Source organism: Tetrao urogallus (assembly GCF_951394365.1).
Source record: "Tetrao urogallus genome assembly, chromosome: 4".
In the NCBI taxonomy this organism is placed as follows: Eukaryota; Metazoa; Chordata; class Aves; order Galliformes; family Phasianidae; genus Tetrao; species Tetrao urogallus.
The window spans coordinates 55,887,080-55,912,910 of NC_136817.1; the positions used below are offsets into that span (position 1 = coordinate 55,887,080).

Genomic DNA, 25,831 nt, shown 5'->3' on the forward strand with positions numbered 1-25,831 from the left:
AATTAAGAGAGTCCAGAAGAGAGGTACTTGACAAGTAATTGCACTGCCTTGATTCTGAGGACCTATATTCTCTGACCTTGGCCCAAATGCACAAGAAGCCACCATCTACACAAATCCACACTCCGTGTAAAAGACATACACCATAGCAGTGCCTGCTTACAGACCTAACTAACTCTTAAATGCCTTCCACGCAACCTACCGATTTGGCTGGGCATGTAGCATCTCATGCAGAGGCTGGTACATAGTCCATATGTGTGCTACTTGGCTAACAGGAAACTGCCTGGGCTGCACTGTCTGACTTGTAGGAGAGACATGGGTTTGGGTCCAGCTACCTGCAGAGCTTCTGTCCAGCTCCATCTTTCTCCCCATTTATCCGACCAGGAATACACTTCCCAAAGGTAATTATCATGTTTTTCTTCATCTACTTATACTATGCACGAAGTACTTGCTTATAGAGATTAATTACCTTTCTCAGATGAAGGCTTTATTCCTCACTGAAAACTGTAGCAGGGCTAAGGCAGATGTAAAACTGGCAGGACATGAGGCCTGTCAATGTGCAGATATCTTCACAGTACTACAGTGTGCAAGCGCCCATGTAATCTTCCTTTAAGGCATGTTTGGAGTTTTTTTTCTCAGTCCTAAATGAGCTGAGTGGATTTCGTGCATTTCAGTTAAGACCACAAGAACCTACAGGACATGTTTCAGTCAGTTGTCCCAAGCCATACACTCTTATGCTGTGATTTCTAGGGGAGCTGTATGCATTTTACACGTCACCAAGAAACATTAGCACCTCTACTGTTGTTTTTTATAGCTTTACAGAAAATAATTTTAGTTTGTTTGTTCTTGGCTGCATATTTACTTTTTAGAAAGCTGCCAATATTGGAAGTAATAAGCAATCCCCAAGTGCTATTTTGCCATTTTTTTTATATTACTTTAACAATAGCAACAACAACAACAAAAAACCTTTAATAACTACTAAGTTCTTACTTCCCCAGGAAGCTGTGGGAAAAAAAAAATTGACTAATTTCCATGAAAGATTTTCTTTTATTAGAAAATGATGATGAATTTTCAGCCAGTTCCAGATGGCAAAAGAATAGAAATACAGAGGTATTGTGCAGCTCTATAGTTAATGTTGTATGGAAGGTTCAAGCAGACCTTCAAGCAGATTAAACACACTGGGTTTCACAGTTTAGTATTCACATAAACATCATTCTTCTGAAGATGATAGAACAAGACCGACAGTTTTTTATTAAAACTATTATTGTAAATCATAGGTATTTTATTCTGCGCTCATCGGACCACAAAGTGAAAAGAAAAAGGGAGAGTTAACTTCACTGCACCTTTCTTTCAGTTCAAGATTGCTAAGAAAATGTATTTCTTTGAATTAAAAACTGAAGCTGTTGTTTGCATACACTTTCTTTTTAGCATGTATTTTAGCAGAAAACAAAGTTTAAAACAACCAAAAAGGAATTTCAGGAACTTACATGTTAAAAAATTATAGGAAATGAACATTTTCCTGTAAAACCCTCTAGAACTTTTAATTTTTTAAAACATTTATGTATACCATGTAAAACGGATATATCTAGGAAGATCAGTACCTCCTTTTTCTACCAATTTATCAAGCAGCTATCATTTAGGTACAGAATCTTGTAACTAATGGTTTTGGATGCATTTTTTTCCACTTTATATCTAACGCAGAAAGGCAAAAATATCTGGAACATTGATTACATATTATTATAATTGGGTGTCTATAAATTTAACTGCATTGAGTAGCCCAGGTGATAGTAAAAGGGCCTAGCTGATGGGAGTACAGTTGCTAACACGCAGTTCCAGGATACCAAATGTAGCACAGTGTCCAATTTTAAATCTGTATCTAAAAGAGCAGATTCTGCTAGGGAAAAGTACAGATACAATAGACAGGAAAGAAAGTTCACCTTTGAAAACTGCGATTTTCACTAAAATAAAATAAAATAAAATAAAATAAAATAAAATAAAATAAAATAAAATAAAATAAAATAAAACAGGTATTTACTGATGTTAAAGAAAAATAATTTTATCACAGTTTTGTGCTTGTGTATAATTTTTTTTGTAAGCCATGCACCCCTCAGTAAAACAGGAAAAATTTTTCCTTCTCTACAAAAACTTCAGAAATATGCAATAGACATTAATATTTTGCCTTCTACCCTATTTACTGAACTATCCTCAGAAACCATGCCATCTTTTTAAACAATCAAAGTTGTTCATGTATTTTTATACTGCTTGAATGGTTTTCAAAAAAATATTTTATAACTTCTATTAAAAATAGTATGTGTCATTTTAGACTACACGGACGTAATAAAACATTTAGTGTAAAATTCTATACTTCTCCACCAAAAGGAATTATGAATCTTCAAAGGTCAGCTATAAATACTTTTTCTAATGCCTTTGTGACTGAAAAGAGCTTTGTAATAATGAGTATAATCTTTGTCTGTCTAGATTTTCTTTCTCAAGGAAATCACAAATTGGTAATTTCTTCCTGTTAAATTGATTCCTTTAACTCTTTTTTGCAGGTACTCTGCAAGATTCACTCTTTCATAGCAAAGGAGAAAAAAATAAATGTGTAAAAAAATGAATAGCTGGTATCACTGCAAAGTAGACTGAAAGATTATCTCTAGGAAACAAAAAAAAAAAAAAAAGACTTCAGGAAGACAGACTGCAGGAAAAAAAAGGAAAACATTTCTGCTTCAGCGTTTGAAACAAAGTAAAACATTTCTGGCTCAATATAGAGAAAGGGGAGAGAAGCAGATAAACAGGTAAGATTGCTGTTTTCATTGTTTCTTTAGATGGACATCACTCATTGTTGTTCCCAGCCCCAGAAAAGACACAAATCAAGTCCTGAAGAGGCAGCTGTTTTTTCATGAAATCTGTAATAATGTGAAATTGTAGTGAAGATGTTTCAGAGCTCTCTTGCAAGCTCGTCTTGCCTGCCATTTTAAGAGATGCCATGGAGCTTTCTCTGTTTACTTAGTGTTCTCCTTAATGCAGGAAAAAAACATGTCACTAAAACAAGGAGCTGAGTAAATAAGTGTAAGGTAAAAGAGTGTAACTGAATTTCTAGCATTTATGATTTGGGGTTATTTGGATGAGAGGCTATTTTTGAAAAATCCCTCTCCATTTCAAGCATTTAAGTTATTTTTTTGTTATGTTTATTTTATGGCAACTACTGGAGAGAAAAAACATGCTGACCTATGTTGAATGAAAAGCTGTGCTGGGATGGACCTAGCCAGTAGCTTTACTGACTGTCTCACAGCACATTCGCTTCCTTGTGAGGGAAAAATTCCTTGAGATATAAACATATCCATCTCTAAGCTTTTTCTGTATGTCCTCATACATACACAAAATGTCCTTAAGATATCTACCTCCAGAAGACAAGCTACTGAGACTTTTCTTGATGACTTAAAAAGAACACTCCTGAAAAGTGTTTATAGTAAAAAAAGGACCTACACAGATAATGGCAGAATTAAGAGTCTCATTTTTATCTGAGCGGACTTACTGAAAACCGTTCCTTTAGTCTGTATGTGAAGACATGAAAGAACATAGTTTCTTGTGTCTCAGCAACCTAGACTTCAGAATCCCAGGAATGGGTTCTGTGTCTTTGAGGACATCAGGTTGGTTCTCAATGAGAAGTGGAATCATTTTTCAGGTTGATGTGGGGTATGCACTCGTCTAACAGCAACTTGGTGAGGAGAGAGAGGATTTAAATCTCTTCCTTTCAGTATGAGTCAAAACCAGTCAGAAAAGTTAGAAGAGTAGGTGGGCTTTTTTTTTTTCCCCATAGAAATTATAGCAAATGCCATCAGTTGTCCCTTAAACTTGCTTTAATGATCTGCCAGCAATAAGTGGTGCTCAAACGCTGAGTAATAAGCCAGATGCAAACTTTCAACAGCCTGCCCAAGGAAGTGCATTTTGCAGCCAGAAACAAACAATGCACACCAAAATAACACAGAAGTGCTAGTGCTGTAAGAGCTGCACAATACCTGACCATCATATGATTACAAATAGAAAGAAGTAAATTCACTTTACAAATGGACGGTCCCCCAACCAGAGCTGGGCATGTGGAAGCAACAAAAGAATTGCAGAGTAGTGCTGAAGTGTCTATGCACAAGCAGCAGGGGTTGAAATAAACAAACAAACAGATTAACTAACTGCTGTTACTGTTTTGTACTGAGACGGTTTTGAAGCATTCAGTGCCTGCAGCTCTATTACAGAAATCTGAGCGTTATTTCATATCAAGCAGCCATACAAGGGTACTAATTTTTGAAAAGAGTACTAAATATTGATGTTTCCAGTGCTCAAGTTGATGCAGCAATAATTTATTTTGTCTGTACTGTTGCAGTCAGGAATGCACTATGAAGCTTTATTTCATGATCTTCCAGTCAGTGTAATTCACCATGGAGCCACACCACTGCTGAGGAAGTTGAGCTTCTCTCTTTCCCCCCTTTCCAGTCCCTGTCCCTGCTGCTGTCCCAGCATTAACATTCAGGGGAACATGTGGTGAACCAGAGACAAGAAGACGACACAAACATTAATCCCTGCACAAGGGAAGGGGCAAGAATAAGCATGCAACAATGTGCCTTTCAGTAACAAGGAGTTGTGCCCATTAAACTGCTGTGGGATTTGAGATCCCCAGATAATGGTCGCCACAGAAAACTTCACAACGGCATGAGCAGACTGATACCTGCTGCCGCTTTTCATGGGGTTGGTGATGGTTTCCTCAGCCACCTCTGGCATCTTCCTTTTCCGCCTGATGCTTCATACAATTTTTCTGTTATTTTAGCTATTCAGCTGCACTAATCATAGTTATCCCAGCCTCATTACCTAATTGCCCATTGTCATCCTCATTAAATCCCTCTCTTTCTCTCTCTTTTTTTTTTTTTTAAATAGTCATGCTTCTTACTGTACTTTTTTCCTGAAAGTTGAATAGGATGAGTTGATTCCCATTGTGTCTGCCAGAATAGGATGTGGACTTAACAGTAATGGATGAAATCCCCGTCCAAATTAAATCAAAAGCATAACCCTCTCTGACTGTGTTGCTGTTCTGATTAACCCATTGTCATTCAAATCCAAGGGTTTTGCTAAGAGAGCTGCAAGCCACCATTGTTTTCTGTGTATCAGTGCTGTTATTCGTGCCATGGTGTCCCCTTGTCAGTGTGGGTCCTGCAGTGCCTCTGCCCCACCGTTATCCTCCCTGGCTGCCCTTAACACTAATTTGAAGAAATGGAGAATCAGGAGGAGGCCATTACAGCACAGTGAATGGAACCACTGTGGTTAGTAAGGGCTTCATGAGGAAGCCCATATTACATTGTCATAATACAAACATGTAACTAATTAACTAAATAATGAAGAGGAGACATAAAACAGTTTCTTATGCCTGGGGAATTATAGAGCCTAAGGCTCAAATAGAAGCTTTAAATAAGTATTCCTTTGTTTTTATTAAGATAGGTTGCTTTATTCTAATATACGTTTTATATTAAAATTAATTATAACTTATATTGGATTCTGCGATTATAATTCATATTTTCTGCTTTATATGTCACTCACTCATTAGTTTCCTAAATAACAGAGAACACACTTAGTCAGTTGGCATTTTCCAGTGTTTTAATTGCCTGCTGTGATATAATTATTGTGACATTTTGGGATGTTTTTAACATCCTGAATTAAATATTCTGACATCCCACAGAGCACTTCATGAAAACAGTCAAACAGTATTCAAGTCACCAGAAGTCTATGGTTGTCATTTAATATTAAAACTATTTTTGACATAAAAAACGTCGGTAAAATTGAAGTATTTAGCAACTTATATCTTGCGTCAGTTTTCATTTTTTAAGTTTCAAAATGTTTTTAGAATATAATAAATATCTGCAGATCTAAAAATACTGTATTAATTTGCGTTTTATTTTCATTTTATTTTCCTTAGAAAACCATGAAATAATGCTACATATGAAGTTTTACCTGTGAAGCTCAACTTTTAGAGAATTCTCACTGTAAAATATGCTACATTTATTTAAAAATAATTTTAGAACTCTGATTCAAAATGGTTATGAACTACATCATATGTTTTAAAAGAATTGCACTTTCATACACACACAAAAAAATTATGATGATTAAGATAAAATGCTTTGACTTCCAGATTAAAATTAATTTCTGGAAATAGTAATTGTTTAATGGATTACATGAAGAGAATGGCGTATGTAAAATAAAATGTTGTGAATCAGCTCCTAAATGAGTAAGAATAAATAAGAATGAGGTGAATTAGATATTTTTAGATAATAAACAGGCATTTCCCTGTCCTGGTCCTTTCAGCCCCATTTTACAACTAGATTGGAAATTTCCCACTATATACTAGGAGAGCGTGGAAGAGGTTTGGGGAGCCACATGAGGCAATGAGGGCAGCTCCATTCAGCCTCCATCCCAACCTTCTGCCTCTGCCACACTGCTGCAGAGATGCACAGACATTGCCAGGGACAGAGAAGTCAGGAGAGCAATGGAGTGAGATACTGCAACCCTGCAGTCTCCAATTAATACCTGGTCTCTAAGGAGTTGTGCACTGACTTGTGCACAGCGCTGTATTAAATTGTGTTATGGTCGAGGTAATAAAAAACACAGGTAGAACTTGACCCTTCCCTTCCCCATGTGAGTCCAGCACAAAGTAGTACCAATGTGAATATGGAGCTAAACCAGAAGCCGTGCCTGGTTATTAAATGTAATCTTAAAGTGAGGCTGATGCTTTAACATACACAGAATGTTTGATCTATATGTAATGTTGGCACCCAAAACACTCAAAAATAAAACTCTCAGTGTGTATTCTGACATTTCAAGTTCTGAATAAAGATTTTGCTAACTTAACTGCAAATATAGTTATCCTATAATATTTACCAAGCTTCAAAAGTTTGTCTGAAACTTTCTGTAATAAAAATTAGAAATGCAACACTATAATGCTGAAGTAATGATCCACAAATCTCAAATACAAAAATGTATGTTTCTGCAAAAAATATTGGCCTGTTAAGTGATCAAGATACAGTCTACGCAAGATGTGGAAAAGCACTAGTTGCTAGTTTTCAGAACCGAGAGTGAGGAAGAAGCAATAAAATAGTCCTATACCACTTAGCTTGATAGCAAGAATACAGAAAGCAAAGATCTTCCAGCTTCTTAAACACAATACAGCAACATTTTCTAAATCAAATCAATGAAAAGATAAAATTATTGCTCAGTGCAGTATGTGAAAAATTATTGTTCCTTGTAACTTCGGTGGGAACCAAGAGAGAGAGATTATGGAGTTAGGACTTGGGGACAAACATAGCAAAAATATTACTTCTATGTATACAACGACCCATCTCATCTATGAGTTATAGCTTTATTTCTATGACTAACTATTTACTTCATATCTTTCTGAGAGTAGACTGTTGTTGATTCATATTGACTTGACCATACACTAGTGTACTTACTGCAATAAAATGCACTGAAATAATCCCAGTATGTGATCAAAGCATTCAATTACCCAGCTGACATTTAGTGCTGATACTCTATCCTCACATCAAACTTCCCTGCAGACTTGAGGTTGTTTTTTTTGTTGTTGTTGTTGAAATTGCATCTCCTTTTTATTTCTTTAAAATAGTTTCAATGAGTTAATTACAATTCCAAACAGCAGATGTGTGTTTAGCAGCCACAGTATTTGCACTAATATGATATTTGCTCAAACATTCTGTTAAGTGGAACTTGTGCTGTTACAGAGCAGCAAGAATAAAGAGTTCAGAAATAAGAGATTACAAATAACCTTTAAAATTAAACTCGTATAAATAGTCTGCATTTATAGCTACTAGCAGACTGGCACTGACCTTATTTTATCCCAATTCTGGGTCACATCTGAATATGTTACAAGATCAATTGAAGTGTCCTCAGCCATATCAGCCTCACTGAAATGACCTACTAACACAGTGTGGCTTCTGTTTGGCTAAGCACCTGAACTGTCTGTGCATCCCCTCTTTACTGGGCCTGAAGTACTGCTTCATGCAACTGAGCCCAAGGGAGACTGAAGAACCCACTTGTAAGGAGTGTGGTAAGACCCGGCCGTGAGTTAGTTTTTCTTCTACCTGAAACCATTGTGAGGCAGGAAGACGGTGACAGATCACTAGAAGTAGGAAAAGGTTAGCCTGAAAAGCTTATTCAGCTGGTTATTTGCAGGCGCAAAATCTGAGGGTACTGAGGTTTTTAGTTTAAGACATGATCAGCTGACTCTAGTCAATTGTGAACCAAAGAATAAACCAAGGAACCATTAAGAGCTAGAAACAAGACTTCCCAGTCTTATCAAAACTTTCATGAGATATGTTTTGCAGGAATATATATTACGGGGGAAAAAAAAAGCAAAAAAAAAAAAAGCATCTTTGTGCTTGTGTGTTGAAAAAAATGCCATAAGACTCTTAATTTTCTAGAAAATCCACCTAGCATAAAAAATCAGTGCTCTATTTCATTCATGACTTGCTTTAAGGTAGTGCAGAGCTGCTGTCATACCTTTACTTATATAATTCTTTCAGATATATTGAAGTAATATGTGAGGCCATGAGTAAAGTCTCACTCATATTTCAACATTGTCAGACAAGATGCTTCACTGTTAATAAATTGGAACTGGATCATTATCTTTATTGAAGGAAAATTACACTGGGAGAACACACATTAGCATTTTAGTCCAATCAAAAATTAGTGTTCTCAAGCATAACTTTCACTCACCCACATACTATGCTCTGCTTCACATTACAAAGTGCAAAGGGCTGAGCTTTTTCAGATAAATGTATGCTGGAAGGTATGCTCCAATGGTACACCTAATGTTGTCTGGTCAGAATAGTGAATAAGTCCTGATCACTCTGCAAAAGCAAGGTGTGAAGCAACATCCTGATGCAATCATCATTCTGACCAGAAAAGTGCCATGGGAGCCTTGATATTTAAATATACAAATCACTGAAAACCAAGATATCTTTCTCATCAGTACACCTTCACCTTCCAGCTAACAAACCCAGCAGGTGACACTGACTCCCTCCTATCTCCATCTGCAGGGATGTAAACCTCTCCCTCTCTAGTCAATATCTATGGCCATTAACCTGGGAGTAACTTGGGGGACAAGTTGCTCTCTTCATCCTGCTGACATGGTGGCATCATGCAGAAAGGAAATCATGACAAATTGGATAGGAAAGAGAGAGCTCAGCCCTAACTTATAGGTTAGGACATTTCTGTTAAAGATGGGAATGCTTGGCGACAGCCTGTGAGTGAATAGTTGTAGCTGCCATCAGAGGAAATGGGATTCCTTGCACTGGAAAAACACTACAACCGCATTTTTCAAGGGCCCGTTCCTGTAGTAAGTATTAAGTGTGCTCTGAGGATGCCTCCCAGATCAAACTGCTTAGAGGATTTTGTAGAGAAACCATTCCCAGATTGCTACCAGTCTGCAAGATGGCATAGGCAAGCTCTGAGCAGCCCTTGGGCATGCACAAAAACAAAATTCTGTAGGCACTGGCACCTTTAAAGGTAAAGAAAGAAATTAAAGTGCATCTAGAATGAAACAGCTGCTGAGCAAGGTCTTCTTGGATTGTATTTTAAGTTTCATGATCAGAAAACCTTTATTCAAGCTAGTATCTGATCTCTGTGATCTTGAAGTACATTAGTAGTGTCTCTCTAAAAGAAACAGCAGGATCTTGATAAAATAAAGAAAAGTGACCTCTGGGCAGGAGCAAGAGCAGACTGACAGAAGGTGATGTGGGCTGCAGACCTTAGCAGCCTCACCAAGGCACTGCAGCCAGTAGGTAAAAACAGGAAAGAACTTTTGGTATGCGCTTGAGTTCACTTATAATTAGGAAAGTGGGTAAGTGGATGCTTGAAGTTAATCAGCTACTTAAGTACTTTCCTGAATTACAGCCATGCACTACTAGGCTCCATTTTATAACTCTATGCAGAAGCAGAGAAGGAAAGTATCCAGTTAAGGGAAGGGGACGAAGCTGAGTAGATTCTACCCATGCTTTTTTTGGCTTTTAGTTTTAGTTTTGTTGGCTTTCTTCTAATGCTGTCAAAACACCTTGACCTTTATTTAGAAATCTATTTTTTGTCATTTGGGATCAATATGTGTCTAAACAATAGACTGTTTCTGAAGGGTAAAATGTTTCTTCCTTTCTCCTTTGCTTTCTATTTTTCTTCACATAACTTTTTCAATTTCTTACTTCTGTCACTAAATAGATACAGTTGTTAGGATTGCAGTAATTCCAACTGTAGCAGTGCAGTGTGTGTGGTAGCGAGCTGTTTCCTGTCCCTCATCCTGGTGAAGCAGATTTCTGAGTAAATATTTACAAAGAAATAATATAAGAACACTGTAATTAAAATCCTAATTTTAAAAGAATGAGAAATAAAGAAGATGTGATTAAATTACATTAAAAAAAAACAAAGCAAATTAGAAAACATGAGGTAGAGTTAGTATAACACTATTGATCATTATTAAAAACAAACAAAAAAGATCATTTCTGCTTGAAAATGATCATTCAGCAGAATATTTCACATTCCCTGAATTCATTCAGAAACCCTTCCACACCTCTGTGCTTACTAAACATTCCTGGATAGCACATAAGAAATAGAAACAATATTGCCAGCTATTCTGAAAAGCTCCCAGTTTCTAGCAGGTGCAGCTTACTTTGCTCACATCAGAATCCTAAAGTGCAGAATGAAGCCAGACGCACCTCCAGCACCAGCAAAGCCACCTTTTAAACCAGAGATTGACCTTCATTCTCCAAAACTAATGCTTAGGTTGCTTACTACGTTTCATTTCAAAATGTAGCAAAGTAACCTTATCCAGATTATAGACTATATTTGGTGAGACTGTTTTCTTCAGAACAAGAGATACCATATATTGCCTCAATCTTGTGTATTTTAAACTAAGCATTAGTAAAAAAAATCAACTATGAAAAGACTCAAAAAAATGGCTAGAGAATGAAAACAGAAACAGCAGCTGAGATCTGAGTGAAAAAACAAGGGCCCATTTACTTTTTTAGATATATGTATATCCATTTATTTGCAGCCAGATAGGCTAGGTTTGAATTTTTAGAAGGTTGCTACAAAAGCAAACACTTGTCCATAGAAATCCTTCTGTAGGATCAAGACCTAAAGTTATTCAAAAATAACCCAAATTCTGCCAGCAACTTGAAATTAGACCATTTTAACCTCTTTTAAAACTCACTCTGAGACACCATAGATTTAAAACCCCCAGAAGGAGGTTCTTAGACAAATAGTAATGAAATAGAACAAGCTTATCCTGTAACAAGAGCAAACTCAGAAATATCAGAACATATTTTTAATAGTTTGGGAACAAGTATGTTCCCTGCCTGTAGAGCCTATCAGGGGCTGAGACTTTTATTGTAGTCCATGTTCAGAAATTTCCCAAGTGGAATAAACTCTGAATGAACTCCTCAAGAAAGCCAACTTGTCCCTGTTTCCTCTGAGAGGTGGTAATTTGCATGAGAACAATATTGGAAGTTAGCCCTAACTCTCACAGATCTGTTTCCAGTCTCAGATTCACGGTGCCCTCTTCTTCAGACCAATTTCCCCTTTCTAAGGGGAGACTGATTCAGGGAAAGCAAGACTTTTCCTCATCGCCTAGTAAATAAAAAACACGTACTGTGCTGATCCCTCTCCCAGTGCCTTCCTGCTCTCAGTGTCTTCCTCCCTGCTGGCCAGGATGCAGCAACAGCTCGGCACTGAGGCAGCTGCTCTCACTGTGCTTGGTCAGGCTGGCTAACAACACATAGCACAGAATAAACTGTGAACAAAAGGTGTTATGAGCTATCATGGTGGAACGGGTTATAAACCTAAGCTTGTGTTAGCAGGTTAGGTTAGGTTAGGTTAAGGTTAGATAATATTTCAACATTCTTTTTCTTTGTTAAATTCGTGCTATATCTTCCATTGTGAAATGCATCTTCTTTATTAAAAAAAAAAAAAAAAAAAGCTCATTTCCACCCACCATTTGGGTGGTTGATTGGCTTGTGTTTTACATTACTCAGTACCTGTACTAGGTGAGTATCTGAACATATATATATTTCCCTTTATCTGATTATTCTCAAGATGATATCTTGAAGTTTTTTATTCTGGGCTTTATTTTTTTGTCTTGAACAAAGATCTACTGAAACTGCCTACAGAGCTCACAGTATGTGCTGGAGTTTAATTGCAACAGAGACAGTCTAGCAGATCTTCAAGCAACCTTTCCATAAGCTACAGGATACTTAATCATCCTCAGAGATAAAAGCAAGGTGATGACCAGATCACTCAGTGTTTTAAGGAAAGGTTACTGTTTCTCAAGCAAGTTAGATCTAAATGGAATGAAAGCTCACTAAAATGAAATCTCAGGAAGTTTTTTCAGATTGTACCAAGAGGATCTCCTTATAGCCTCTTGCTCTAGATACTCTTGTCTATCACTGACAAAGAAGTAAAACTTGCTGTCAGTATAACATTTTAAAATGGCCTCTGGTTTATGTGATGACATGGAAAGAACTGTACTTCCCTTTGACTGAATGCCTCTGTAACCACAAGGAAATGACCTTCCAGATGTTATCCATGTTCAGAATCACTACTCTCTCTTAGGTGTCTCTCTTTAGGTAGGCCAACTGTATAATATTTTCTGCTTCTAGTGGGAGCACAGAAGCAGAGTGCTTCCCTAGGGTAAACTCCAGATGTAGAAGGTTTGGAAAATCTCACTTTGGTCAGAACAACTGCAGATAGACGAGGGAACAGTTTATGACATATGTCATTTTATGCTATTTTCAGGTATTTGGCTTTGATATTATTAGAAATATAGCACAGTATTTTAAACCCTAGTTTGAAGATGTGAAGCTTTTGACAATGTTGTGGTTAAGAAGGAATCCACATATATTTATTTTGTTTATTGGGCCTCACTAAAGGCTGACAGGAGGCTTGTTCTTGCAAGTAGTATGAGTCCTTTACCTGAAGTAATTTTACCTCTAGTAATCTCACTTTTGAGATTTTAAAAATTCTGTTCTGTTTAAAGCACACTGAGAAGCTAGAATACATGTCAGCAAAGATCACAATAGATAAATAAATAGGAATTGAAGAATATGGCTTAATTTGTGACTGTAATGCAGAAACACCCCTTTGCTACCTATCCCATGTATGAGCAGCTTAACTTTCTGCCTAAATATTCCTAAGGTATTATATCAAACCTTTTTCCTTTTTTTTTGCTTTTTTTTCCTTTCAACCAAATCCTTTAATGGATTTGACACCAGAATGTAATTGAATACATTTGGTGGTAAAACATATCTCTTAAAATAAACTTATTATTGTTTATTTGATTAAAATACAGTTTCTAGGACTATTTGAAAGCCCTCACAAATGCTGATCATTTTTAATGAAGGCAGGAGGGAAAAGAGAGGCTCTGCCTGGTCATCAAGTTTTCTTTCCCAAATACTCTGATGTTCACCTAGATCATGGGAAATCTAGAATGTGTTATCCTCTTCCTTAGGAGATTAGTATACACTTCTCCAAGTACTGAAAAAACCTGATGATTATTATACTACAGAGGGCTTAGGGCAATGCTTGCTTGTCTGTTGACTCAGATGCCCTTTCATTTTACAGCTGTCCTCTTTGTAGGGATTAACTAAATATTTGCTTATTTGGTGATTAGCTGTATATCCACATAGGGCCCTATCCTGCAGGTTTGTCTTAGTTCAGGCTTCTACTTCATTTGTTCCTCCAGCTTGATTTTGTCTTATATCTTCCTCTTAGCTTTTTGTCATCTACACATATATACCATTATCACCTTATCCTAGACATGGTCTTTTTATCATTAAACTAACAGTGCTATTCAATTAGGAAACTCTAAGGTTTCATTTCTGAGAAACAAAATGCTTTCCAAATCATATATTCTGTAGAAATCAGTGATATGTGTGATAAAATAATATTTATAGTTAATGTTCAACTCTTTTCATATCAAGATGTCCTTGGACAACATTGATTTCTCACTGAGTCATGTACCATATAAGACTCTGGTCACAATAATTTTGATCAGAAGTATACTCAGGTACTCAAATTTAACAATCAGGCCACAGATGGCTGTTAATCTAGTCTTTGACTAAATTAATTGCTTTCATAATTGGGTACACATGGAGCTGTTTAAACACTAAGCATGGTACTCTCAGGTATCTTTAAAAAGAGATAGACTGGCTGTTTTACGTGAAGCTTTGAGCAGTAGGGCACAGCTGAGCAGCTGGGAACAGCAGGAGAGTGTGTCAAAAGAAAAAGCAGAGTGGGGATTTCATTTCTCTACAGAATTAAATGCAACTGTAAGTTTAGAATGGGCGTTTGGTTACGTCTAAGAAATGTTTCATAATCACATGGAGGTAGGAAACTTTTCAATGCTATTCCCTCACTGGGCACAGAATTAGCTTAAATTTTTGGGTGATTGTATGTCTTGTTAGTGTCACCTATTGTTAACCAGCAGATTACCCATGTGTGAAAATAAAGGGAGAGGAGTTTAACTACCACTTGCAAAAGCTTTCTGGTTCTTGGGAACGCAAACATCGTTTAGGCTTTGGCACATCTAGCCAGAAGCCTGCTGTGGGGAGGGATCTGATCAGTTAAGAGTGTGATGGCTCTTATAAAGGGAAGCTTGATCACCAGTGGAAAACAAGAGCATGGGGATTTTGTACTGAAATTCATACGCTTACACATAAAAGTTACCTACGTATCACAACAAACTGTGCTGTTGTCTGATTTCTATCTAACAGGCCAGCTCTGTCTTAGATGACCTTGGTTTTGGAGAGGTCAATTTTCACATAAGCACGAGCTCCCACCTAGCACCCAGCAGACCCAGACAGAGATCCACAGGAATTCCCCAGCAGCAGTCTAAGCCTCTGTCTTACAAATGACATCTGAATAGGCTCACCAAATAGAAAACATTTCCGCTGAAATTTCTCATATCTCTGAAAGCATAGTGAAAATTCTGTCAGTCAAACTCTACTTATATTGTAACTAACGTGTTTTCCTATACTTCTCTATGCTACAAAGAAAGTGCAAGATATTTTAAAATAGTATGTTTTCACTGATAAGAAATATTGATCCTGATAAGAAATATAGATCTTAGTAGCAAAAAGATGTTATTTCTAATAATCTGTTGCCAACAATAATGCAAAACTGTTGTACGAGATCAGTGTGGAAATGGAGCTGAGATTTATTTTAGAAGTTGCACTCTACATTTAAAAAAAAAAAAAAAAAAAAAAAAAAATTCACAGGGGACCAAGCCACTGCTGAGGAACTTAATGAGTTCTGGCAGAAGCTAAGGAGATCCTTGTGCTGTATCCTTATTTCTGGGAGGAGGAAACTTGGCAGAGAAGCTGTCTGAAATAGAAGTGGCTATGGAAAATCTATAGAACAAGTTGCAAAAATAAACACTAAAAATAAATCACTAAGACTTGAGTATTCAGAATGAGTTCTAAATGAATTGTACAATTAAATAACTCTGTTACTACTGGAAGTGTGTGACTTCTATACTTCTAACCTGTGGACTGGAGATAGCATCACCAGAGGACTGCTATTTTCAAAGCACAATTAAAAAAAGAAATAGATCAATATCAAAATTACTTCAGATTTTGCAAGCTAAGTAACTAACTCTACTCTAATTTCATAGCTCTGTAGAAAAAAACAGAAAATGTTGGAACCTATTTTAATCAGCAGCAATAAATGCTGTTTGTTAAAGATATTTACAGTACCTCCCTTGGCTGCTCTCCAGTCTGAACAATTAACAGAATCATGCTGGAATCTATTTTGTGGCAGTAACATCTGGCTGATAAATGTTGAGAGAAGTTGACTGTGAGAATGCCTAAGAGAATTCACTTAAAGAGGGGTTACTTGTTACAAGGGGAGGAAAGTATTATGAAACTTCATCAACAAAGTTTGATGAAGCGGTGTTACATTTTTGGTTTGTAGCACCATTTACTCGTTTAACACAAATCTATTGTTGTTATTTATCTTTTTAGCATAGTAAAGCACTACAGTTATAGTAGTCTCTACCTTAAAGAACAATATGTTGCCAGCCCTTACTTTCACTTCACAAATTCTGTTATGTGTTTAGGCCCATGATAGTGAAATCAGGTGAGAACTGGAAACACTTGACTTCCATTTCAAAGAAATTCTGGCAATGAGTGTTAGAAGAGGTTAAAAACCTCCATTGATTCAGTGCTAAGCTGAAAGGCAAGAAAAAAAATACACAATAGAAGTAATTCAATAGAGAGGCTGGATGGAGAACCTCTGAGATACAGTGCCAAAGTAGAAGGAGCAGGATCCCAGCCTTGCTCTGATGTGACTACAGCACTTTCAGAACCACACCAGCTTCCAACCCACGTTTAACTTGTGCTATGGGCAAGGCACTGCTGGGGAATATAGATACTTAGTTGTAAAAGTGTCCTCCAAAGCAAATGCTGAAAACCCACACACTTTATTTTAAATGTGAGTAGCAAAGGGAAGAAAATTACAGGCATACCTCCTCTTCTCCTTTAAGAGTCGCACATACATCTCCTGGAGAGATGCTGGAGACTTCTGAGATGCTATCCTATGCTCTGCTCCCTGGAGCAGCCATTTGCACACTGAGTTTGCCATCACATGTGAAATATTCTACCTCCCTATTTACACTGCAGTCCTTCCAGAAGGCACCACTTTCTCTCTCTAATGCTCCAAGGGCTCAGTGTCTTGGCCTGTGCTCCAGTGGCATTGCTGTCACACAGGGAAACTTGACCAGTATGCTGTTTCATATAAAGGAGGAAGAGTAATGCCAGTGGAAAATACTCTCCTTAGCTTAAAAGGTAGCTAATCTGATGTCTGTAGCAGAACTAGCAGCCCTTCCATCATTTAGCTTTAGTGAGAATTTAGCTAGCGTAATAGTGAAAGTCATTCATGAGGACAGGACAGTAAACAGTTCTTTGTCTTTTCAGTAATAGCATAACTTTGAATCATCAGCACATGCTCTGATGGCTGGCTCAGTATTTCACATCCATTGCTAATATTAAGCTGCAATTAGCGATCTATTCTCTCTGGGTTTAATGGCAGTATATTTTCAGCTGCAGAGTTGCTCTGGTGATGGCATACTTAAATTACTTGGCCACTTGGGAAACTTTAGAGTGAGTGAGTGACATTGCTCAGCTGTGTGGAACATGGGATAACAGTTTAAATGAAAGGAAAATACAGCAATACTTGATTGATAGTTCTATGGAGACATTACTTAGGAGTATATATAGGATTTTACCTTCTCTGTAAATTTAATTTTAATAGTCAAATAATGACATGTTAAAACAGCAGCTTAATCTATAGAAGACTCATTTTTCTCTCTGTCTTTCTCTCTTTTTTTTCTTTTCTTTTTTTTTTTTTCAGGTTGGCTCCCTCCAGTTTTGCACCTTCTTCTGACAGGCTAGTGCTGAAACACAGGATTTATCATCCTCAGAAGAACACTTAAAAATAATAAATGTTTTAAATCAGTACTGAACATAAGTTGTTGCATTGCTAGTTGCAAAGTACTCTAATTGGTTTTTATAGGATAAAAACCCAGAATCTTTCTTCTAGTTTGCATATTAGCAGTTAATATCAACTTGCAAGAATGTATTGTTTAAAGCTCTATTTTCTCTACCTTAATGTCCTCTGAAATTATGCTCTGCTTTGAGAAGCGACTCTGTAAAGTAAAATTTAGAATACCATTCTGATCTGAATATTTTCCTGTGCAACCTTTTGTAGGGAACCTGTTTTAGCAGGTTCATCAAGTTGGACTTGATGATCCCCAGAGGTCCCTTCCAACACATAGGATTCTGTGATTGCTTGTGTGAGTTGATTTGGAAGAAACCCTTTTCTTTAGCACTGTAAGTGAACATTCTGTATTAACTTAAATGAATTTTCTGTATAGTACCTTAGTAGAGTATTATCCTTAGCCTCTAAACAGTAGTGATAAACCAAGACCTAAAAACAACCTTTGAAAATTTCACTCTGTATTCTAATGTGGTATAAACTGAAAGCCCTGTTTGTGTCTTAAACAATCATGTAAAACTGGACACATCTATCAGAAATACTTAATGTTGGTCTTTATTCTAAATCTTTTTTGCTTTGAACAATGGTAATTTGGTACACGGGGTCACATTTCCATTGGATCAGCTAGTATTGATAATCTGTTGATATTCCCATGAGCCTGGCTGCTTTTTGCCAGGTTTAATGGTCTGATAAGAGAACACCCTCTCATTCAGGTCCTCACAGTTTCAGAAGCACTATGGCAAGAAGAAGAATTTTTTATCTTCCATTATGAGGGATAAAGATGTTTGTGAAAAACATTCATATGTGGAAAATACTCATCTGTCTGGAATAATTATGTTTCATGTGCTTAGAATTAGATCAGTAACATGGGCTCAAGTACAGCAGTGACTTGATTGGTCTACTGCTGCCTTTCTACTTAAGGTAAGCTTTACTTTATGAATTTCTTTGTCGTTTTCCCTAGCCAGAGATTCAAGAATATGTTTTTGGCTAAAAATGTTATTGTACATTTTGAAATTCACCTTGGCTGTCTTTCTATTAACCTGTGCAAAGACACAGCTGTGCACATATGTTGGAAGACAGCAATATTAACCAATACTGATGAGATTCCCAAATACAGACCCTGTAATTAAGAGGTAGCAGTACTTTTCATTTTTACATGCTTCTGAAAAAAATGCAGCCACTGAATACCAAGGAATTGTGCAAGGATAATATTTTTTGTTTTAAGATTTAATCTTCAAGGCACAGAGAGCCCCTATCCAGATGTCCACAACTAATCATACAGGATTTCAACCTTTATGAAAATAAATCGATTCTTAAAGCTGTTTTTGATCAAGGTTGTTATGAATTCTGAACCATTAGACCAGGCAAAATCTTTTCACCTGCACTGGTTGCCATCTCGAGCAGGTTTTTTTGCAGCATTCCTGCTACACTGTACTGCCAGCTTTTGGTCTGCTTTCTTCTTCTGGAAGCTATTTCCCTCCTTCACTCGAGAAAAATAAGTAGGCTGTATATCAAACCTGGAATAGTAGGATATCTGCTAGTAGTAGGTGAAATAATAGGTCAATTACCATACATATCCAGCTACAGTGGAAAAATATTTATTGTTCCCTACCTACCCATGCTTTTGGAAGTTTCCATTCCTAAGGAGAAGTAGCAGAATTATACGTTTGTTGACTATGTGGCCACAGCATTTTAGAGTACAGTGTAAATCTGTGAAGTTCCTAGTATTTTAGTATCTAAGATTGTGATCTTATATATCAGTCTAAACCTGTGAAATTCACAGTATTTTAGCACATAAGATTGTGATCTTTCACATCTTTATTATGTACTAAATTGCTGGGAAATTTATACTGCTACTGTTTAAGTAGTCACATACTGGCAACCTAATTTCACAGTGGTTATTAAAGAACTGTTGTCCAGTTTGGCTAGATTATTTAAGTGATAGTATTTATTGAAAAGTTTCCCCCAGTATTTCTTTCTTAAACCCTTTTTTTTTTTTCTTTTAGATTTCTTTTTTTTTTTTTTTTTTTTTTTTTTTTTTTGTACATTTTTCAAGTATTAATAGTTCTCTGCAATACTTGGTCATAAAGCTATCATACAATTCTTTATTTAACCCTTTTGGTTTACCAGAAACACTTCCAGTTTCCAAATTGTGCTCACCACTTCAGGATGTATCTGCCAGTGTCTGAAAAGGCTTTGACTGTTCACATTAGACTGTTTCAATTATGCTTCATCCTTACCCCAGTTTCCACAAAGCAGTACTTTGCAAAGCTGTCTGTACAGGAGGGAATTTCACCTTTAGGGATTAATTATAAAGAGGTTTTGGTTATCAACAGTTTTGCAACATGTCAATAAGATAGTTAAATCTCTCCAATATATGTTCAAGAAAATTAATTTAGACTGTCAGATTGTGATAGGGATCTAGTGCCAAATCATAAGCTACTTTTACTACATTAGTATATGGCAGATGAAACATGTATAGTGATAATTCCTGTAGCTTTAAACTAAGTTAGCTGACTCACTGATCCCTTATAAATTAGGTAGGGCAATCAGCTAAACTGAACTAAATCAAAATTATCCCTTGCTGCTTCTGACATCAGTCAGTCTTGCAGTTTCCTTGTTTAGAAAAGCAGGATCAAGTCCATACAAGCAGTAATCTCTTGGCTGGGAAGTCATTTTAGCAGAGAAGGAAAAGCAATTAATTTAAAAATAACACCCCTGATGGTTTGACTAAGCAGGACCTCTCGGTTGTCTGGTTAGTTTTAGATTAGGAAGACTAAAATATCTCAAAGGGAGGGAGTTGTTCAAAACCCAGTCTCTGGCATGTCTGCATGGAGGCAGTATTTTCAGAAGGCCATGCAATAGAAAATCCAGGCGGCTGAAGAAAATCTGTTTAGAATTCTTTCCTCTTTCTTCCTTCTCCCCGAAACCTGCCCACCAACTTTCTGATCGTGTTTACTTCTTTTTTTTTTTTCTTTAATGCCTGAAAAAGTCCCTCAAAGAGGAGAATCTTGCTGTTACAACAAAAAATGTGTTAGATGAACAAAACAAGGGGTGTCTTCTCTGCTCCTTATTTAATCATGAGCATCTCAAAAAAGAATCTTCAGATGCAGGATGTGTGTGTCCCTGTGAAACCATGATCAAAACCATGAACACCTGAGTGATTCCATTAAATGAACACTTTTTTTAATTGCTGGATTCATTAAGCTCAATTAGCTGTTCTACACAAGTGATGAAGTTTACTAGTATGAAAACTGGTCATTCATATTATTTGTTTTTTGGGTGGTCCTGTGTGTAGTCAGGCATTGGATCTGATGATTCTTACGGATCCTTCTAACTTGAGATATTCTATGGTTCTACTAAAAAACTTTATAGAAAAAAAAAATGTAACTTGTCATCTGTTACAAAGGCTTTGTTCATTCCTGTGAAAGCAGAGCCACTCCTCCTGGCTGCGTTGTGCAGGCAATCTCTCAGCATGTCTTTCACCCCCTAAAACACCTCCAAGGATTTCTGAAGGAAATATCCACAAAGCTCTGCACAAGAAGCAAAAGCACAACAGATTTTTAAAGCTCATCTTGTACCCAAATAAATGAATGAATTTATAATCTCTCCTACAGAGGATATTGTTAGTTTGAGATCGATGCATTCTACTCAGATACAGATGCATTTTAGTTCGTGTGGGCTCTGATTATGCCTTTCAGGAGTTACCTTGGGCTCTGCTGTTTCCCCGTGGCAGGGTGGGCTGTATTTGTTACTGTTTTGAAGTCCAGTGCAAACAAGACACAGGGCGCTCACAGATCTGAGGTAAAGGCGGGAGCAAGGAGGCTGCTGCCTGCTAATTGCTGGCTGATGTGGGAAAAGCCAGCGGAGGCAACGGGAGTCTTCGTCAGTCCCGTAACTAGGCACGCACTGTAACAAACGGCATTACTCTCAGAAGCGGCAATGTGCGCAGGGAGTGCTCTGAACGGGAGAGTTTAGGGGAGGCACTCAGGGAACACCTGAGGAAACAGCACGAGCTCCATTTTCCGCGTTCAGAGCTCTGTGCTGTTCCGTTTGTGCCAACTTTTCAGCCGTTACCTGGACTCGGCTCGCTGCAATGCAGCGTTGGGCTACGGGCGAGCTGTGCCCGGGGCGGGGCAGCGCTGACAGGGGCAGAGCCGCGACCAACAGCAGCTCGTCAGTTGAGAAAACTTTGAAGTCTACTCTGTGAGCGGCTCTAGGAGACTTCATGGGAAGGCGTAGCGTTGTGGGTGCGTCCCCTCCGAAGTGCCTCGGGGTGGTCATCATTTTGCCGCCCCCCGCGCCGTCTTCCTCAGCGGACTACAACTCCCGGCGTACATTGCGGCCCGGCCGGGCTGCGGCAGGTGGCGCGCTGCCTCACGGGATTTGTAGGCGGAGGGGCACCGAAGGGAAACGGAGCGGGTGGAGGAGAAGTTGTCGCGGGGTTACTGGCGGCCCGGTTACCGAACCACGCTCCGCTGGGGCGGGGAGGGGTCGAGCCCGGAAGGCGGGAAGGTGCAGGAGGGCGTGGCGTCTCGGGGACACGTGTCAATCACTCCGCCAGGCGGCGCGCGCGCTCCCCGCCCCGGATGCTGAAGGGGGGGGGGCGCGGGCACGCGCTCGCTGAGGCAGGAGGGGGGAGTCGGGGGAGCGCGCGGCTCTTCTGGGTGGCGCGCGCGCTCGTATGTAAATGAGCGGGCGTGAGGTCAGAGGCAGATGGAAAAGGGAACAGACAGAATGGCCGCCGCGGCTCCCGCTCCTCCTGCCGCCGCCTCCCAGTGCCGGAGCCCCCGCTGCACGGCGGAGCGTAGAGGAGTCCGCCGCGAACTCGACTCCTGGCGGCACCGGCTCATGCACTGTGTGGGTAAGCGAAGGGGCCGCGGGAAGGTTCGCCCGGCCGTGGTGCGGGGACGAGGGGCGGGGGCGGGCGAGAGACGAGGGGCTCCGTGTGGGAGAGGCGAGCGGACGGCGGGGGAGCCCGAGCCGGAGCCCTTGTGGGAACGGAGAGCGAACAGGGTGGAGGAGCGGCTCCGTGGGGCGCCGAGGCGCAGAGCCGTCCCCGAGCAGCGCGGGGTGGGCGCCGCGGTTCGATGGGGCCGCTCGGTGCCTCCCTCGGCCGCCGGCCCGGCCCGCTCCCTGCTCGGCTCCTTTTGTCTCGGCTCCGCGCCGTTTGCGCGGCTGTGCCGCCGGCCGCCCCCCTCCTCTTCTCCTCCATCGCCGCGGCGCCCGGGGGGCGGGGGGCAGGGAGCAGCCCGCGCGTGGCGGTGTGCCTTTAAGAGGGAGCCGCTCTGCACTGACGGTTGGGATTTGAAGTTTTCCCTCCCCCCTGGAAGTTGTCATGGCGACGGCACTTCTCCCCTCGCTTCCCCAACACCCCCCCCCCCCCATCTTCACTCCGGGGCTGCCCCGGTGCCGTGAGGTCCCCCCCTCACGTGACGGCCGCACGGGGGGGGGGGGCGAGTGGGGGAGAGCGGGGCTCCGGCGGCCTCTCGGCGCCGTTCCCGCGCGGTGCGGCCGGGCTCGGGGCCCGGCGGGGCGGGGGCGGCCGCTCGGCTCCCGGTACCTGCGTGCCGCGCCCGGCAGCGCTCACCGCGCGGCATCCGGTACCGCCATCTCCGCTGGGGTCGCGCTGAGCTGTGGGGCTTTTGTTGTCTTTATTTATTTATTTATTTATTTATTTATTTATTTATTTATTTATTTATTTATTTTGGTGCGTAAGCACTTGGATGCTTGGGGCTGCGCGGTTGTATTGATTCGACGGAGCTCTCCTGCTTAAGGAAACAGAAATCGCTGATCTCGAGATAGCGTTGTCCGCGTCACTGATGTGCGGTGACAGCTGAGCCCAGGAGCGCGTCTCGGTGTAACCGAGAGGCACCGGGCAGCGCCCGCTGCGGCCCCGTGTGCTTGGAGCACGGCCGATGCCCGCGGGCAGGTACGCTGCCGGGGATCAGCCTTGTCCTCTTCCTTCCCGCTGCTGCTGATCTGTGGTAACCTGGTGGCTGCTCCGTGTGTGGTTTGGAGCGGTGCTAAGCACCTGTTAGGACACCTGTGGGCGTTAAGGCACCTGTATGTACTTGTGCTCTTCTTAATCCTTCAGGTGGAATGTGGTATTCCTTAGGAAAGGAAGCCTATTTCCATATATATGTGTGTTTGTGTGTGTCTATATATATGTGTGTGTGTGTGTGTGTCTATATATATATGCATACATATGTTAGCAAAACCTATGGAAAGATCGTGGCTTAATTAGAATACATAGGAAGAGCTTCCTGAGTGATGTTCTAGTAAACTGAAATCTGGTGAATTGATCTCTCCCAAGTTAATATGAAGTAGCCACTCCTCTGCTTCCATCTCACTTGATGACATTTCAGATTTAAATCTAAACTGGAATCCCAAAAGGCTGCTCGATAAGTGGAGGACTTTAAGCCGATAGGAACCTGCTGCTGGGCGCGTTCAGGGAACGCAGTCGCACCTGATCAGCGCATGCAAGGGCTGCACGGAAATGCATTGAGTGCTCCGTGAGATGAAGCGTTGCTGTAGATTGGGACCTCTGCTGGGCAGGCGTGTTGTGTTTGAGGAGCTTCTTCCAATTCATTTTAGGTGGCTCTTTTGCTGGGGTCTGTTAAGTGTAAAACCAGAATGTAGTTACTTACACTTCTCATTGATTCCTTTTTGTTATCACTTCATGCTTTTTTATTCCAGTCAAAAGATGGTGACTTTTTAGAGTATAATTTCTTTGTATAATTGTTTTGCAAAATTCAGTTGATAGAAAGGAGCCCTGTATTACATGATTAGTGGGTGCTATGGAGGAGGGACATGGGCTATGATTTAACAGCGAGGAGCTCTTCAGTAAGAGCTGTGCCTATGGAACAGCCTGTGGCTGAGAGCCCAAACAAAGTGGTGGGAAAGCGAGTAGTCAGGGTAATGGAGTTAGAACGCATGCTTAGGAATGTTATGTCAATGCTTGCAAATTCTGTAGTGTTAACTTCTAGATTAGCTCTAATTAACTTTAGAAACAGAAATGTTCAGTTAGTCTAACTCAGCAAAATATTCTTAAAGCTTTGAAGAGTCTTGCCAAAATTAGTGTTGTCTGGAAGCTCTAAAGGAGAGGGAAGTGGTGGATACAATTGCTGATATAATCTATTTGGCATAACATAGAGGCTTTTGTTCACTCTTTTCAAGAGTTTTACCTGTATAGCAAAGCAAGATGAGTGGTACCGTCAAATAGTCTCCAAGCTCTTTAGCTAGCTTCATGTCAAGGAGAAGGGAGTCTTGTAAGTTATTCTACCCCTCATCAATTCTTTTTTGTAAAAATTGATGAAAGGTGAGGGAGGTTCATGGATTATGATTTGTCAAACATTGTTAAGAACTGAAACAAGAAAGTAGAACATATCATCTGCTGCTTGCCCTTTGAATGAACAACTTTGTTTTGATGTCTCGAGTCATATACCGTATTGATATAAATTTGATGATTGCATTTCTGCAGTATGGTGTTACTTGAGCACCTTGAAATCCTTCGTATGTGAAAGGAGCCTCATCCACTTGCTTTATGGAAATGCTAAACTGAGTCAGCAATAATCCTTCCAAGACACTGATTGCCCAGCTTGAGACTAATAGTCAACAGATTGTTTGTATCCCCAACAGCAAGATAGAAATAACTCAGCTGTCTGAAGTGCACTGTTTGCTTGAGGGTCAGTGACAGTTAGAGACCTCTGCTCCAAGGGCTCTGTTATTGAATAGTGTTTTCTTTGTTTGTCAAACCCTTATTGCCGATGTGAATGTTTGCATGGGTTTAAGAATTAAAAGCTTGTTTCTTGCCAGGGTATTATGTTAATTAGTGACTTGTGGAATATTACTTTATGTCCCAGGTTAAAATGCTCAAGCACTTGAAGTCTTGAAGAGAGAAACATTGATAAAATGTTACTGAAATTACCAAGAATTCTGTTACTTGATTTCTAATGTATTTGAAAGTACGAAAACAAACAAACAAAAAAACTTCTTTGTGTTTTAATTGAATGGAATGTATTTACATAAATCCTAAATAGGTATGCGGTATGAAATGGCTGTTGAGATGGTAAGCTTTGTGCACGTTGTGCTGAGCAGAAAGCATTCCTGAGATGCCAAGGCTTCTCCTTATGGATGTGCCTTACTCCCAAGTGCTTAGCTCTTACATGACTCAGAGTTTAAAACCAGATGCTGTAACAAGTCATCTGTGGATCTTGATTCCGTAGGTCTTGTGTGTAATACATGC

General features: G+C 39.7%; 1 protein-coding gene across 3 annotated transcripts in view; it reads left to right on the forward strand.

Moving 5' to 3' along the window:
* Positions 1-22,299: 22,299 nt before the first annotated feature.
* Positions 22,300-25,831, forward strand: part of LCORL (ligand dependent nuclear receptor corepressor like) — a gene marked incomplete at both ends in the record, with an annotated part of 72,456 nt that continues 68,924 nt past the window's right edge. For all 3 annotated transcript variants that reach the window (XM_079534894.1, XM_079534893.1, XM_079534895.1), the window contains one exon: positions 22,300-22,447. In XM_079534894.1, coding sequence (XP_079391020.1) covers positions 22,300-22,447 — 148 coding nt within the window. The remainder of the gene's footprint in view (positions 22,448-25,831) is intronic.